The 13,967-nt window shown below is 45.6% G+C and overlaps 1 protein-coding gene across 1 annotated transcript in view; it reads left to right on the top strand.

Annotated features, from left to right (window-relative positions):
* nbeal1 (neurobeachin-like 1) overlaps positions 1-13,967 on the top strand; it is a 122,130-nt gene that overhangs the window by 67,276 nt on the left and 40,887 nt on the right. Inside the window, exons 20-25 of the mRNA XM_079495069.1 lie at positions 2,186-2,372; positions 3,591-3,724; positions 4,999-5,158; positions 6,552-6,654; positions 7,250-7,409; positions 11,139-11,297. Of these exons, the coding sequence (XP_079351195.1) occupies positions 2,186-2,372; positions 3,591-3,724; positions 4,999-5,158; positions 6,552-6,654; positions 7,250-7,409; positions 11,139-11,297 (903 nt within the window). The remainder of the gene's footprint in view (positions 1-2,185; positions 2,373-3,590; positions 3,725-4,998; positions 5,159-6,551; positions 6,655-7,249; positions 7,410-11,138; positions 11,298-13,967) is intronic.

The raw sequence follows: 13,967 nt of genomic DNA, 5'->3' as shown, positions 1-13,967 counted from the left end.
AAAGGACATGCACGTTCCCTCTATAGTGAAAGGACATGCACGTTCCCTCTATAGTGAAAGGACATGCACGTTCCCTCTATAGTGAAAGGACATGCACGTTCCCTCTATAGTGAAAGGACATGCACGTTCCCTCTATAGTGAAAGGACATGCACGTTCCCTCTATAGTGAAAGGACATGCATGTGACATGATAATGTCCTTCGTGTATGAAGAGATTGCTTGTGTTGCTGAAGGATGCTTTGGCTAAGTGGACGTGTGTGGGGTCACGGGGATTGAACCTGTGACCCTCTGAGCCATCCTGTTGTCTTATTTCTTCACCAGAAGACCCGTGCGTTGTTGTAAACATGCACTGTTAAAGGTCACTGTCGTCAGAGGGTACGATGCTGCGGTCCAGTGCTGGAAGAATCCAATCCAAATTGCTATACTTTTAGTCATTGAACCAAATCTAGACATCTGTTTTGTATTTTTGGTTAACATATTTTGTCTCTCTGGTCTCTGTATGTGCAGTTAGACACGCATAAGGACAGATTGGACAAGTTTGCTGCTCAGATGTTCACCAAGACATTACTTTTGCTAACATGCAAGTACCGTTAAATTCACATGGAATTAAAGGAGAATTCCATGCTAGAAGGCTTTTTTTACCTTTCTTACCTTTCTTTGTAGTCGTTACGTCCCCACCAAAGAGGTCCAGGTGTTTTTTTGTGCAAAAACTCCTTATTGGCTATTTCCCCTACCATAAGCCCTAAATGAATTGCATTGAATTGAATGGGAATTGAATGGTGCTATGGGGTGTTGTGCTAATTCGCTTATTTCCATCGAAATAAGTAGTAAAGTGTGCCGCTTGGGACATTATTTACATTATGAAGAGAGGATGTATACAAAAAAAATATTATTTTGAGCGATGGAAATAAGCGAATTAGCACAACACCCCATAGCCCCATTCAATTTTCAATGCAATTCATTTAGGGCTTATGGTAAGGGGAAATAGCCAATAAGGAGCTTTTGCACAAAATAACACCTGGACCTCTTTGGTGGGGACGGAACAACTACAAAGAAAGGTAAGAAAGCCTTTTAGTATGGAATTCTCCTTTAAGTTACCGGTACGTGAGCTTTCATATAATTCATATGTCGTTGCAAAAAGGTCCCTGTCCTAATTTTGTTGCATTCTGTGTGACATGATCAACTAGGGCTGGGCAATTAATTGGAAATATATTGAAGCAGAGCCAATATTTATTTGATATTCGTTATTTGAATGATATTTAGGACTTGCTCATGTGCGTTAATTGAATAATATAGAAGAATTTCTTCACACAATTGTTTTATTAACCCATTTTGGGCGGGAACCCCTTTTGGTGTTAGCATTATGTTATGCTTTAGCTATTGAAAAATAGCAGATCTACAAGCTCATAGCGCGCCACCGAGTGGCGCGCTACGAGCTTGTAGGTCTGCTATTTTTGAAAAATCGAAGAACGACTGACATAAACATAGCTTTTCCAGAAAACTGTAATTTTCAAACAGACATTTTTAGAATCTGATCTCAGGTTTAAGGTTGGTCCCGGTCCTATATGCTAAATCCCGCTAGATCTGCAATGCTAGCGCGATGCAGACGGCGATGACCTTTTCCTGTTGCTTTTATCTCGGATTCTAATCCCAGATTCCGACTCTAATCAAAACAAGCTTTGTTTATGGCCGATTTCGGCCGTGTCGCTAGTCCGCGTTGCGAGGTTTATGTTCCGGGGTGACTTTAAATATGTGATCCGATCAGATTTAACGTTGGTGGCTTTCACACTCGGTTCACAGACCCATGGGGTAATTGTTGCCTCAAGCAAATCCGCTCAGAATGGAAGGCATTGACGGGGGCGAAATAAATGAATTAATACCTGGCAGGAAATGCGTTAATTTCTTATCAACGGATCAACAGGAAAACATCATGTAGGTGTCATGTTCTTAACCCATTCTGGGCGGGAACCCCTTTTGGTGTTAGCATTATGTTATGCTTTAGCTATTGAAAAATAGCAGATCTACAAGCTCGTAGCGCGCCACCGAGTGGCGCGCTACGAGCTTGTAGGTCTGCTATTTTTGAAAAATCGTGAAAATATTTATTTAGAAGGATTTAGAAGATTTTTTTTAAATTTTGAGGTCAGGCCTATTAATGTTCCTCTCCTTGGTGCCTGTGTGTCTCTCAGGACGTGATCAACTGCGTCGGGGGTCCCCCGGTGCTGGTCCCCATCCTGGAGCAGCTGACTCTGCTGACCCCAGATCAGCAGGGCGGCTCTGACCCCACCGCACTGGGGTCAGAGTTCATCACCCCCGATGTGACCTCGCCCGGCGGCGAGGGAGACTGGGTCATCCTGCCATCCAATAGGGCTTCAGGTGTGTGTATTACATAACTGCGTGTGTGTGCGTGTGCGTGTGCGTGTGTGTGTGTGTGTGTGTGTGTGTGTGTACTGCATCTGTTAGCAGCATGCCGGCGGATGTCCCGTGGAAAGATTGTATGAAAATGATTGTTTGAAAATGTGACAGTGGAAACACCTGTGATCATCCAACCCCATCTCACCCCAACACGGTGAAATAACACAGATTGGATTCTGGATTGGCGAACCTTACGAAGTTCGATTGAGCTGACTCAGCCCTGTCCGAGTTGCAACCCGATAGGCACAGAATCGTGAATAATGTTGTGGGAGCGCATTTCCCCCCAACTGAAATAATGGGGTGAAAGCCGTGCCTCCGTCTCGACAGGAGCAGTGTAATATGTACAGATTTTTGGGGTTTTCCAGTAGTGTATGTATGGAATTGCCAATCCGTGTTATTTCACCGTGTCTGGGTGAGATCGGGCTCCATAGGGCTCCATAGGGCTCCATAGGGCTCGATCATCAAACAAACACACTTATCCACTTTCACTTCCAAAAATTTAAAAGAAAGCAAAAATAGCCGATCTACAATCGCACAACAACGCTTCCGACGCATTGTATGTTCGTATATCAACCATCTTTGCTACTTTTGTGTGACACTATTGTATAACGAACTAGGACATACATTTGAGGTTTCTGCCCGACAGTAATGACAGTAATATTGTCTTGTTTCCGTGTGTTCTCAGAGGACAGTATAATGATGTGAACCGTATCGTTGTCTTGTTTCCGTGCGTTCTCAGAGGATGTGAACCGTATCGTTGTCTTGTTTCCGTGCGTTCTCAGAGGATGTGAACCGTATCGTTGTCTTGTTTCCGTGCGTTCTCAGAGGATGTGAACCGTATCGTTGTCTTGTTTCCGTGCGTTCTCAGAGGATGTGAACCGTATCGTTGTCTTGTTTCCGTGCGTTCTCAGAGGATGTGAACCGTATCGCTGTCTTGTTTCCGTGTGTTCTCAGAGGATGTGAACCGTATCGTTGTCTTGTTTCCGTGCGTTCTCAGAGGATGTGAACCGTATCGTTGTCTTGTTTCCGTGTGTTCTCAGAGGATGTGAACCGTATCGCTGTCTTGTTTCCGTGCGTTCTCAGAGGATGTGAACCGTATCGCTGTCTTGTTTCCGTGCGTTCTCAGAGGATGTGAACCGTATCGTTGTCTTGTTTCCGTGTCGTTGTCTTGTTTCTCAGAGGCGCGTCTGGAGAAGAACCTTGTGGCCACCTTCCTGCTGGTGCTCAAACACTTCCTGCAGAGACACCCCATCAACCAGGAGAGTCTCCTGCACTCGCACGCTGTGGCCACCATAGGAGCTCTGCTGCAGAAGGTAAGACTCCCCATCAGGCAGTGGCCACCATAGGAGCTCTGCTGCAGAAGGTAAGACTCCCCATCAGGCAGTGACCACCATAGGAGCTCTGCTGCAGAAGGTAAGACTCCCCATCACGCAGTGGCCACCATAGGAGCTCTGCTGCAGAAGGTAAGACTCCCCATCAGGCAGTGGCCACCATAGGAGCTCTGCTGCAGAAGGTAAGACTCCCCATCAGGCAGTGACCACCATAGGAGCTCTGCTGCAGAAGGTAAGACTCCCCATCACGCAGTGGCCACCATAGGAGCTCTGCTGCAGAAGGTAAGACTCCCCATCAGGCAGTGACCACCATAGGAGCTCTGCTGCAGAAGGTAAGACTCCCCATCAGGCAGTGGCCACCATAGGAGCTCTGCTGCAGAAGGTAAGACTCCCCATCAGGCAGTGACCACCATAGGAGCTCTGCTGCAGAAGGTAAGACTCCCCATCACACAGTGGCCACCATAGGAGCTCTGCTGCAGAAGGTAAGACTCCCCATCAGGCAGTGGCCACCATAGGAGCTCTGCTGCAGAAGGTAAGACTCCCCATCAGGCAGTGGCCACCATAGGAGCTCTGCTGCAGAAGGTAAGACTCCCTATCAGGCAGTGGCCACCATAGGAGCTCTGCTGCAGAAGGTAAGACTCCCCATCAGGCAGTGGCCACCATAGGAGCTCTGCTGCAGAAGGTAAGACTCCCCATCACGCAGTGGCCACCATAGGAGCTCTGCTGCAGAAGGTAAGACTCCCCATCAGGCAGTGGCCACCATAGGAGCTCTGCTGCAGAAGGTAAGACTCCCCATCAGGCAGTGGCCACCATAGGAGCTCTGCTGCAGAAGGTAAGACTCCCCATCAGGCAGTGGCCACCATAGGAGCTCTGCTGCAGAAGGTAAGACTCCCCATCAGGCAGTGGCCACCATAGGAGCTCTGCTGCAGAAGGTAAGACTCCCCATCAGGCAGTGGCCACCATAGGAGCTCTGCTGCAGAAGGTAAGACTCCCCATCACGCAGTGACCACCATAGGAGCTCTGCTGCAGAAGGTAAGACTCCCCATCACCACTGACTGTGTGTGTGTGTGTGTGTGTGTGTGTGTGTGTGTGTGTGTGTGTGTGTGTGTGTGTGTGTGTGTGTGTGTGTGTGTGTGTGTGTGTGTGTGTGTGTGTGTGTGTGTGTGTGTGTGTGTGTGTGTGTGTGTGTGTGTGTGTGTGTGTGTGTGTGTGTGTGTGTGTGTGTGTGTGTGTGTGTGCGCGCGCGCGCGCTGCAGCTCCCAGCGGGCCTGGTGGACGTGAGTGTGCTGGTGTCGGTGCAGCTCCTGGTGGAGCAGGTGACCCACGAGAAGAACCAAGCGCTCCTCCAGCAGCTCTACACCCACCTGCTGTTCAACTTCAACATCTGGAACCAGGGGGACTTCGCGCTGCGCATCGGTGAGCAGCGCTGTGCGCCGCGGGTTTAGCTCACTATGATGTTCATTCAATATGATGCATGCACACAAGACATATTATCCCAGTTAGACCTGACGTCGAAATAAAAAAAACGTTCGCTCTGAAAGAATATATATTCAAAGATTTGTACCGCATTTTTTCAATAGCTAAAGTATAAAATAATGCTTAGTTAAAACACCAAAAGGGGTTCCCGCCCAAAATGGGTTATACAACAGGTCATTTTGATGTGATTGGTTGAAATAGCCCTCTCAGGCCTAGTTCACACCTACACAACAAATGTTCGGTCCGTGTGTGATGCCTGATTGCTTTTTGATTGCTGCTCCAATTCATTTTCAATGGGAGTCACATGGTTTGACCAAACATTTTTGTTTGATGAGGGGGGAGGAATCAGCAATCAGCGATCAAACACAAATGTTTGATCAAACCATGTGACTCCCATTGGAAAAGCATTGTGGTGGCCCAAAAAAACAAAAAAACGACCAAACATTGCTTGATTGGTGTTTGGTACGTGTGAATGAGGCCTTAGCCGTGCTTCAAACGAGCATGATGGAACGCCTAATAAAAACGTACCAATCAGCTGTGTGAGTCTTGCTGCTCTCCCAGAGAGGGTTGCTAACCATTTTCTAGGGACATTTTGTTTTAGTGGCTACATCTGTCATTAAAAAAATATTATTTCATAGCGAATATCTTAGTTATAATTATTTGAGTTGACGTGTGTTTATTTTTAATTTTTAAGGGAACTGTTGCATAATCGCAATATTACACTCGAGGGTCGTGCTTTACCGTCGTTAATGCACGCCTGCGTTGCTGCAGGAACGAGCCGATAGGCCAGTTCCATAAGCAGCGCAGAAGTAAAAAGCACACCCTCTGATGTAATATTGCTTAAAACCCATTTTGGGCGGGAACCCCTTTTGGTGTTAGCATTATGTTATGCTTTAGCTGTTGAAAAAAAGCAGATCTACAAGCTCATAGCGCGCCACCGAGTGGCGCGCTACGAGCTTGTAGGTCTGCTATTTTTGAAAAATCGAAGAACGACTGACATAGAAACATAGCTTTTTCAGAAAACTGTCAGGATGTAGAAGACATTTATAGAATCTGATCTCAGGTCAAAATGGGTTAAGTGTATCTCTAGTCGAGTTGAATGGTCGTAGATGCGTTTGGGAGAGTGGGCAAAGAGATGTGCGTGTGTAATAATGAATTGCATTTTTTATAGCGTAATATACATGATATATATATATATAACTGTGTAATGTGTATGCTTGGGCTGTTGTGTTTGTTAGCCTACTGGCCTATAGTTGCTGTAAGTCTTGTTTGTTTCCATGTGATTGTTGTGATCACTGTGTGCTGTTCTGTGTTCTCCCGTGGCGTCATGCAGGTCACATCCAGTACATGTCCACCGTCATCAAAGACAACAGGAAGCAGTTCAGGAAAAGATACGGAGTTCAGTTCCTGCTGGACACCATTCGCCTCTATTACGGGTGGGACTCCATGTACCAGAATGCATTGCACTGCACTCGTTGTGTTGCCTTGAGCTGTTAACAGTTTGACTCCAAAAGATGCGTTACTCGCTATTTAATCAAATATACTACGCTGCCGAGAGCCTTTAGAGCATACGCTGAAGTATGTGCAGCTTTCAACCACGAAAATCCGGCGAAAAATGGTCCGTCGGCATGTTTTGAGCAACAGCAGCCATTACAATGCGCTACAGGGTCCGCCTCCATGAGGCATTGTAGTCCAAACAAACCCCCCGTCCACTTACATTGAGCTCAATTTCCCAGAAGCCCTAGCGGCCCAGATGATGACTTGATTTCCGCTTTCGTCATCATAACGCGACGGCCTCGTCATCAGGTCCTGGATAAATCCGCTGTTTCTTTTTAATTATTTTAAAACGGCGAAATAAACGCATTAAACAAATGTCAGGTATAGCGTTTTACACGCGGTGGAACACTGGATTAAACAATTAGCGGCCGTCAAACTGTTAATAGTGTGCATATTGCATGGCTGTGTGTAAAATCAGTTGTACCCAGTTGTATATCACTTCCTTATGTATGTTTTCTTCTCTTTTATTTTTAGAAAGAACACTAACAAAGAGAGTGAACTGAGCGAAGACGACGTGCGCACCATCCGCTCCTCGCTCTGCGGCCTCCTCAAGTACTACATCAGCAAGGGGATGTCCCAGGAGGAGACGCAAAGCATCCTGGGACACATCGCCGCCATCGGAGACGAGGAGCAGGTGAGGGGGCAGAGCTATACGTAGTGGCAGCGGGCGTCCGTTTTGGAGGCCTTTCTACACGCGCCATTATTTTTGGAGAGTTCTCCGACAAAAATAGTGTTAAATGTCCCCATGAGGAAGACACTTAACTAACTGCTCCCCCTCCCCGCTCCCTCTCCCCTGCTCCCCGCTCACTTGGAGCAGCACCCTGCTGGGTCAAATGCAGACACGTCATTTCCTGTTGGCGATCACTACAGCTAACCCTTCTGTGAGAATTACTGTAGTGACACTTATAACCACTCAACCCCATTATACTGGGGTTCCCCAGTGGTCTGTAGCCCCAGTGGTTGTCTCCTTTTTTCTAATCTCTCGGAAGCCATGCGGCGGAAGCCATGCAAGGTACCAACCAGCACATCGGGAGCAATTTGGGGTTCAGTGTCTTGCCCAAGGACACTTCGACATGTAGACAGGAGGAGCCGGGATTCGAACCGCCGACCCATGGATCATTGGACGACCTGCTCTACCTCTTGAGCCACAGTCGCCCCAAGCTCTACAAGCTCACTGTGAGCTTTGATCGGGACAGGAAGGCGCACGCAATTAAAATGGGAATTCACTTAACTTAACCAGCTTTCCTTGGAGCTGAACGATCTTTTTGTCCAGTGCAACGATCCATCAGTATATTCTCTGCGCTCAAACTGAGCGCTAAGCGTTTTCTGTCTCTCTAATCATTCTCGGAACCCTCCTCCGCTCCCATCGGAACCACTCACTATCTTCAGTAGGAGAGCGTTAGCAAGTCAGCTGTTTTGCAAAGCTCCGATTCCTCCCCACCGCGCACAGCTCCCTCCCTCTCTCCCTCCCTCCCTCCCTCCCTCCCTCTCTCCCTCCCTCCCCCCCTCCCTCCTTCCCTCCCTCCTTCTCGTCCTTCCTCTCTCTCTCTCTCTCTCTCTCTCCCGGTTGTTTTGGGTCTGTCCAGGCTTGTTTTTCCTTTCCTCTGTCACTGTCCATATCCCCTTACTCTGGTGTCGTTTACTATGCGGATGCTGACCTCATCCTGTACAGACATATGGTCAGTATAATCCTGACATGCTGGTTCCTCTGTTGTCCATCTGCCCCTCTCACCTCTGCTCTGCCCCCCCCCCCCCCCCCCTCTCATTCATCTTCAGGACATAGATCTCACAGGCATTCTGTCTATTTGTGGTTATTGGATTGACAATTATGTATATTATATATTGACTGATTGTACTTCTAAGCACCAAAATAATATAATCAATAGGAAGTGTTAAAGCAGCGACGTCTGTCCTATTAAGTCGACATGTCCTGAGTGACTCTCTGATGTTATCCAGTGCCTGGAATTGATTATGATTTGTGATACTTAAAATATAGTGCCTTCCCCTGGAACTTCCCCTGGAGCAAAGCAGTTGCTTTGCTAGTAGCTCAAATTATTTAGCTTAAAGGACCACTTCACCACTTTTCAACATCTCTTCATATAATTGGTCCTCATTAATGTTCATGATAAAACACCACCATTTTTTCCTATTCAGTCTGTGTCTCATAGGAGGGCTTTGGGCAGTTCGGACACCCGTCCACCAGTGACATCATCATTAGGTAGATTTTTTTTAAACAAGATTTGTTTTAAAATATATTTAGATTTGTATTATCGTGAGAACGATGGCTTCAACTTTTGCATTGCAACTTTTCAGGAAAAGAATGCCTGCCGTTTCTATTAGCTTGGATTCACCATCGATGATGTCACTGGTGGACGGGTTTCTGAACTGCCCACAGCCCTCCTATGAGACACAGACTGAGTAGGAAAAATTGGTGGTATTTTATCATGAACATTAGTTAGGACCAATTATAGGAAGAGAAGTTGAAAAGTGGTGAAGTGGTCCTGGTAACAGATTTTTTTCTTTTAATTTTATCCCACATTTTTGCAACGCAGTTTTTTCAATTATCTAATGTAATCCTGGGCGCTACACTCTACTCTGCCAACCTGAGGAGAGCAATGGACTGACCTCATGCTTCCTTCTATGCATGAAGAGTCCAAGCCGCTTTCACCTGACAGGGGGGGGGTTCCCTGGTCGGACGCAGAGCGTGGAAGGGACATGTTATTCTTCCAACCAGTTACGTTCCCCTCCAACCAGGCGCCCTGGCTGGCCAGGGGGAGGCAGGCAGTATAGAGACTGGATTACTGCATGGGTTTTTTTTTAGGGTGGGGGGAACTTTTTTTTTACCGTCCCCATGTGCGTTCCTCGGCCATGCGCGTGCGCAGACAGCATTACATTCACAGAAATACGCCCAATGATAGAATTTAATTTTCAATTAACCCATTTTGGGTTCGATTAAAAAAAAAAGGCTTCTAAATCCTAACTTTTTTCTGAAAAAAACATGTTTTTATGTCAGTTGTGCTCAACCTTTTTCATGTCAAGGACCCCCAGAATTATCTCTATTGGGCCACGGACCCCCATCTCAAAATATGTAGTTCCAGGGACCCCCCCAGAAGCAAATATTTTAGTTAAAAATGTTCACTCTGAAATATATATTCAAAGATTTCCACCACATTTTCACGACTTTAAAAAAATAGCAGACCTACAAGCACGTAGCGCGCCACTCGGTGGCGCGCTATGAGCTTGTAGATCTGCTATTTTTCAATAGCTAAAGCATGACATAATGCTATAAACACCAAGAGGGGTTCCCGCCCAAAATGGGTTAATTGTTAACTGTTAAGTTTAAGTGAAGAATTTCTTAACGGCGATTAATCAATTAACGATTAACTTGTCTTTAACATCCCTAGTACTCCCTAGTTCAAATATGTTTATTTTGTGGTGGTCGTGGCCGGAAACAGGTTGAGAACCACAGTAATGGATAACTTGTGAAGAGACCCTAAAGTTATTTATTACCCTAGTATAGTATAGTATACATGCCGCATGTGAACTTAGCAGAGTGCAGAACCAATACAGGCTGGCATACAATACACCTTTGTACCTGGTTAAATGCAATTTGAATACTGTGGTGTTTGTTTGTATGTTGTGTTGAGTATGTTATGTAGGAAGTACTAGGAACATACTGTAGCTATTGTACTGTGTGTGTGTGTGTGTGTGTGTGTGTGTGTGTGTGTGTGTGTGTGTGTGTGTGTGTGTGTGTGTGTGTGTGTGTGTGTGTGTGTGTGTGTGTGTGTGTGTGTGTGTGTGTGTGTGTGTGTGTGTGTGTGTGTGTGTGTGTGTGTGTGTGTGTGTGTGTGTGTGTGTGTGTGTGTGTGTGTGTGTGTGTGTGTGTGTGTGTGGCTGGCGGTATCTCAGGGGTAGAGTGCCTGGATGGTAACCGTAAGGTTGCCAGTTCAAACCCGGGCTCCCCCAGACTTAGTGTCGAAGTGTCCTTGAGCAAGACACTGAACCCCTAATTGCTCCCGATGTGCTAGTTAGTGCCTTGCATGGTTTCCGCTGCCATCGGTGTATGAATGTGTGTGTGAATGGGTGAATGTAATGCACAATCTCTGTAAAGCGCCTTGGATAAAGGTGCTATATAAATGCACCATTTACCATTTTGTGTGTGTGTGTTGCAGCTGTGTGGGTTACTGGAGCTGTTGATCGGCCTCCTCCAGAGCAGTCCAGCCAAAGACCAGCTCTTCTAATGCCCTGTCTGAATTACATGTGGTCCCCTGTGTGTGTTGCAGCTGTGTGGGTTACTGGAGCTGCTGATCGGCCTCCTCCAGAGCAGTCCAGCCTAATGCCCTGTCCCCTGTGTGTGTTGCAGCTGTGTGGGTTACTGGAGCTGTTGATCGGCCTCCTCCAGAGCAGTCCAGCCAAAGACCAGCTCTTCCTACTGCTCTACGAGCCCGGTGCTGCAGACTCCTGCTACGCTCTGCTGCTCAACAACAAGCACTCGGACCGCCTGCGGGAGCTCGTCTTCAAGGTGGGCCCTCGTTTCCTTTGCACTTGTCCGAAACCATGGCCCGGCGAGAGCCTATTGGGCCCCACACCCCACACACACATCCTTTAACCCATTTTGACCTGAGATCAGATTCTATAAATGTCTTCTACATCCTGACAGTTTTCTGAAAAAGCTATGTTTCTATGTCAGTGGTTCTTCGATTTTTCAAAAATAGCAGACCTACAAGCGAGTGGCGCGCTACGAGCTTGTAGATCTGATATTTTTCAATAGCTAAAGCATAACATAATGCTAACACCAAAAGGGGTTCCCACCCAAAATGGCTTAAACTCTTGAGGGCCCGGATCACTAAGCTGTTTACACCCATCTTTTGGGTGTAAAGGAATTTTCCAAACCTCCCATGTTAGTTGTCTAGAATAAGGCTTTCTAATGACATACAGCAAGCTTTGGACTACTAACGTGGGACGTTTGGAAAATTCCTTTACACCCAAAATGGGTGTAAACTAGGGCTGTGAATCTTTGGGTCTCCCACGATTCCATTCCATTCCGATTCTTGGGGTCACGAACGATTCGATTCAAAATCGATTCAACTCGATTCTCAATCCAAAAACGATTTTTGTCAAATTCAAAAGCATTTATTTTCCAGATTCAAAACGATTTTCTATTCAAAATGATTCTCGATTCAATACATAGGATTTCATCACAATCTACTCCAGTCTTGAACTGAAGTGACTACAGTAACTTGAAAATGACTGAAGACATGATGTTTACTGTGATTAGGGTACGCTTACATTTCATATCACAAACACCATGTAGTGAAAACTCCTGTAACTGTAACCAGAAAAAGAAATCTAAATCTTTTTTTTTGGAAATTAGGAATCGATTTTGAATCGTTCATAACGGAATCGCGATTCTAATTCGAATCGATTTTTTTGTCGATTCGTGTAGTGTAAACAGCTTAGTAATTCGGGCCCCGGAGTGTAGAAATGGAACCCTTGCATCTCCAGTTACTGTAGTTACGTTTGTACACTCTTTGTGTTGTATACAGTGATGTACAGTCTCTCTTTGTGTCGTATACAGTGATGTACAGTCTTTGTGTTGTATACAGTGATGTACAGTCACTCTTTGTGTCGTATACAGTGATGTACAGTCTCTCTTTGTGTTGTATACAGTGATGTACAGTCACTCTTTGTGTCGTATACAGTGATGTACAGTCTCTCTTTGTGTTGTATACAGTGATGTACAGTCACTCTTTGTGTCGTATACAGTGATGTACAGTCACTCTTTGTGTCGTATACAGTGATGTACAGTCACTCTTTGTGTTGTATACAGTGATGTACAGTCACTCTTTGTGTTGTATACAGTGATGTACAGTCACTCTTTGTGTCGTATACAGTGATGTACAGTCTCTCTTTGTGTTGTATACAGTGATGTACAGTCACTCTTTGTGTCGTATACAGTGATGTACAGTCACTCTTTGTGTCGTATACAGTGATGTACAGTCACTCTTTGTGTCGTATACAGTGATGTACAGTCACTCTTTGTGTTGTATACAGTGATGTACAGTCACTCTTTGTGTCGTATACAGTGATGTACAGTCACTCTTTGTGTCGTATACAGTGATGTACAGTCACTCTTTGTGTCGTATACAGTGATGTACAGTCACTCTTTGTGTCGTATACAGTGATGTACAGTCACTCTTTGTGTTGTATACAGTGATGTACAGTCACTCTGTGTGTTGTATACAGTGATGTACAGTCACTCTTTGTGTCGTATACAGTGATGTACAGTCACTCTGTGTGTTGTATACAGTGATGTACAGTCACTCTTTGTGTTGTATACAGTGATGTACAGTCAGCAAAATGGCCACCAAGAGACTTTACCAGAGAGTTAATTGCATTCAGGTTAATTAGCTTAAATTAACATAATGAGTACCGGTATGTGATTTGATGGATAGAATGAAAAACATGCCTGCTCTGGGTTTTTCATAGACAGAGTCGAGACCCGTGGATTTAACCCGTTTTGGGCGGGAACCCCTTTTGGTGTTAGCATTATGTTATGCTTTTGCTATTGAAAAATAGCAGATCTACAAGCTCATAGCATGCTTTTAGGTCTGCTATTTTTGAAAAATCGAAGAACGACTGACATAGAAACATAGCTTTTTCAGAAAACTGTCAGGATGTAGAAGACATTTTTAGAATCTGATCTCAGGTCAACATGGGTTAAATATCATTAGATTACATTCCCTATTCTGGCTGAGCAGAACAGTCTTAGACCCTGTGCGTGGATTGGACAAAAATGAATGATGGTGATCAATGTAATCGTTTCTGAGTGGTGCAGCCACTCCAATGCAAAGCAATGGGTGTCCCTCTGTTTAGGGTCCCTATGTCTGTCTGTCTGTTGGGGGGAACCAACAGGTGACAATGTGGCGCTGTTGAGCTTCACACTTTGCACAGGTGCATGATGGGAAGCTGAGTTTTTAGCAGCCATTACGTCACACACACACACACACACACACAGAGAGAGAGAGGCCAGGGAGAAGGACAGTACAGTATAGTACAGTACAGTAGTACAGCACCACTCAGTTCAGACGGGTCTGATTTTCTTCTCGTTGTTTTTGTTGCATTGATGTATTTTGTATGTTGCGTGCGTCGATCTGGACTGTATTTATCTATTTTGAATCAGGCTTTTCTA

The sequence above is a fragment of the Electrona antarctica genome, assembly GCF_951216825.1.
Source record: "Electrona antarctica genome assembly, chromosome: 24".
Taxonomy (NCBI): domain Eukaryota; kingdom Metazoa; phylum Chordata; class Actinopteri; order Myctophiformes; family Myctophidae; genus Electrona; species Electrona antarctica.
Note: the sequence above shows the minus strand (reverse complement) of the source record. Positions and strands in the feature narration are given on the sequence as shown.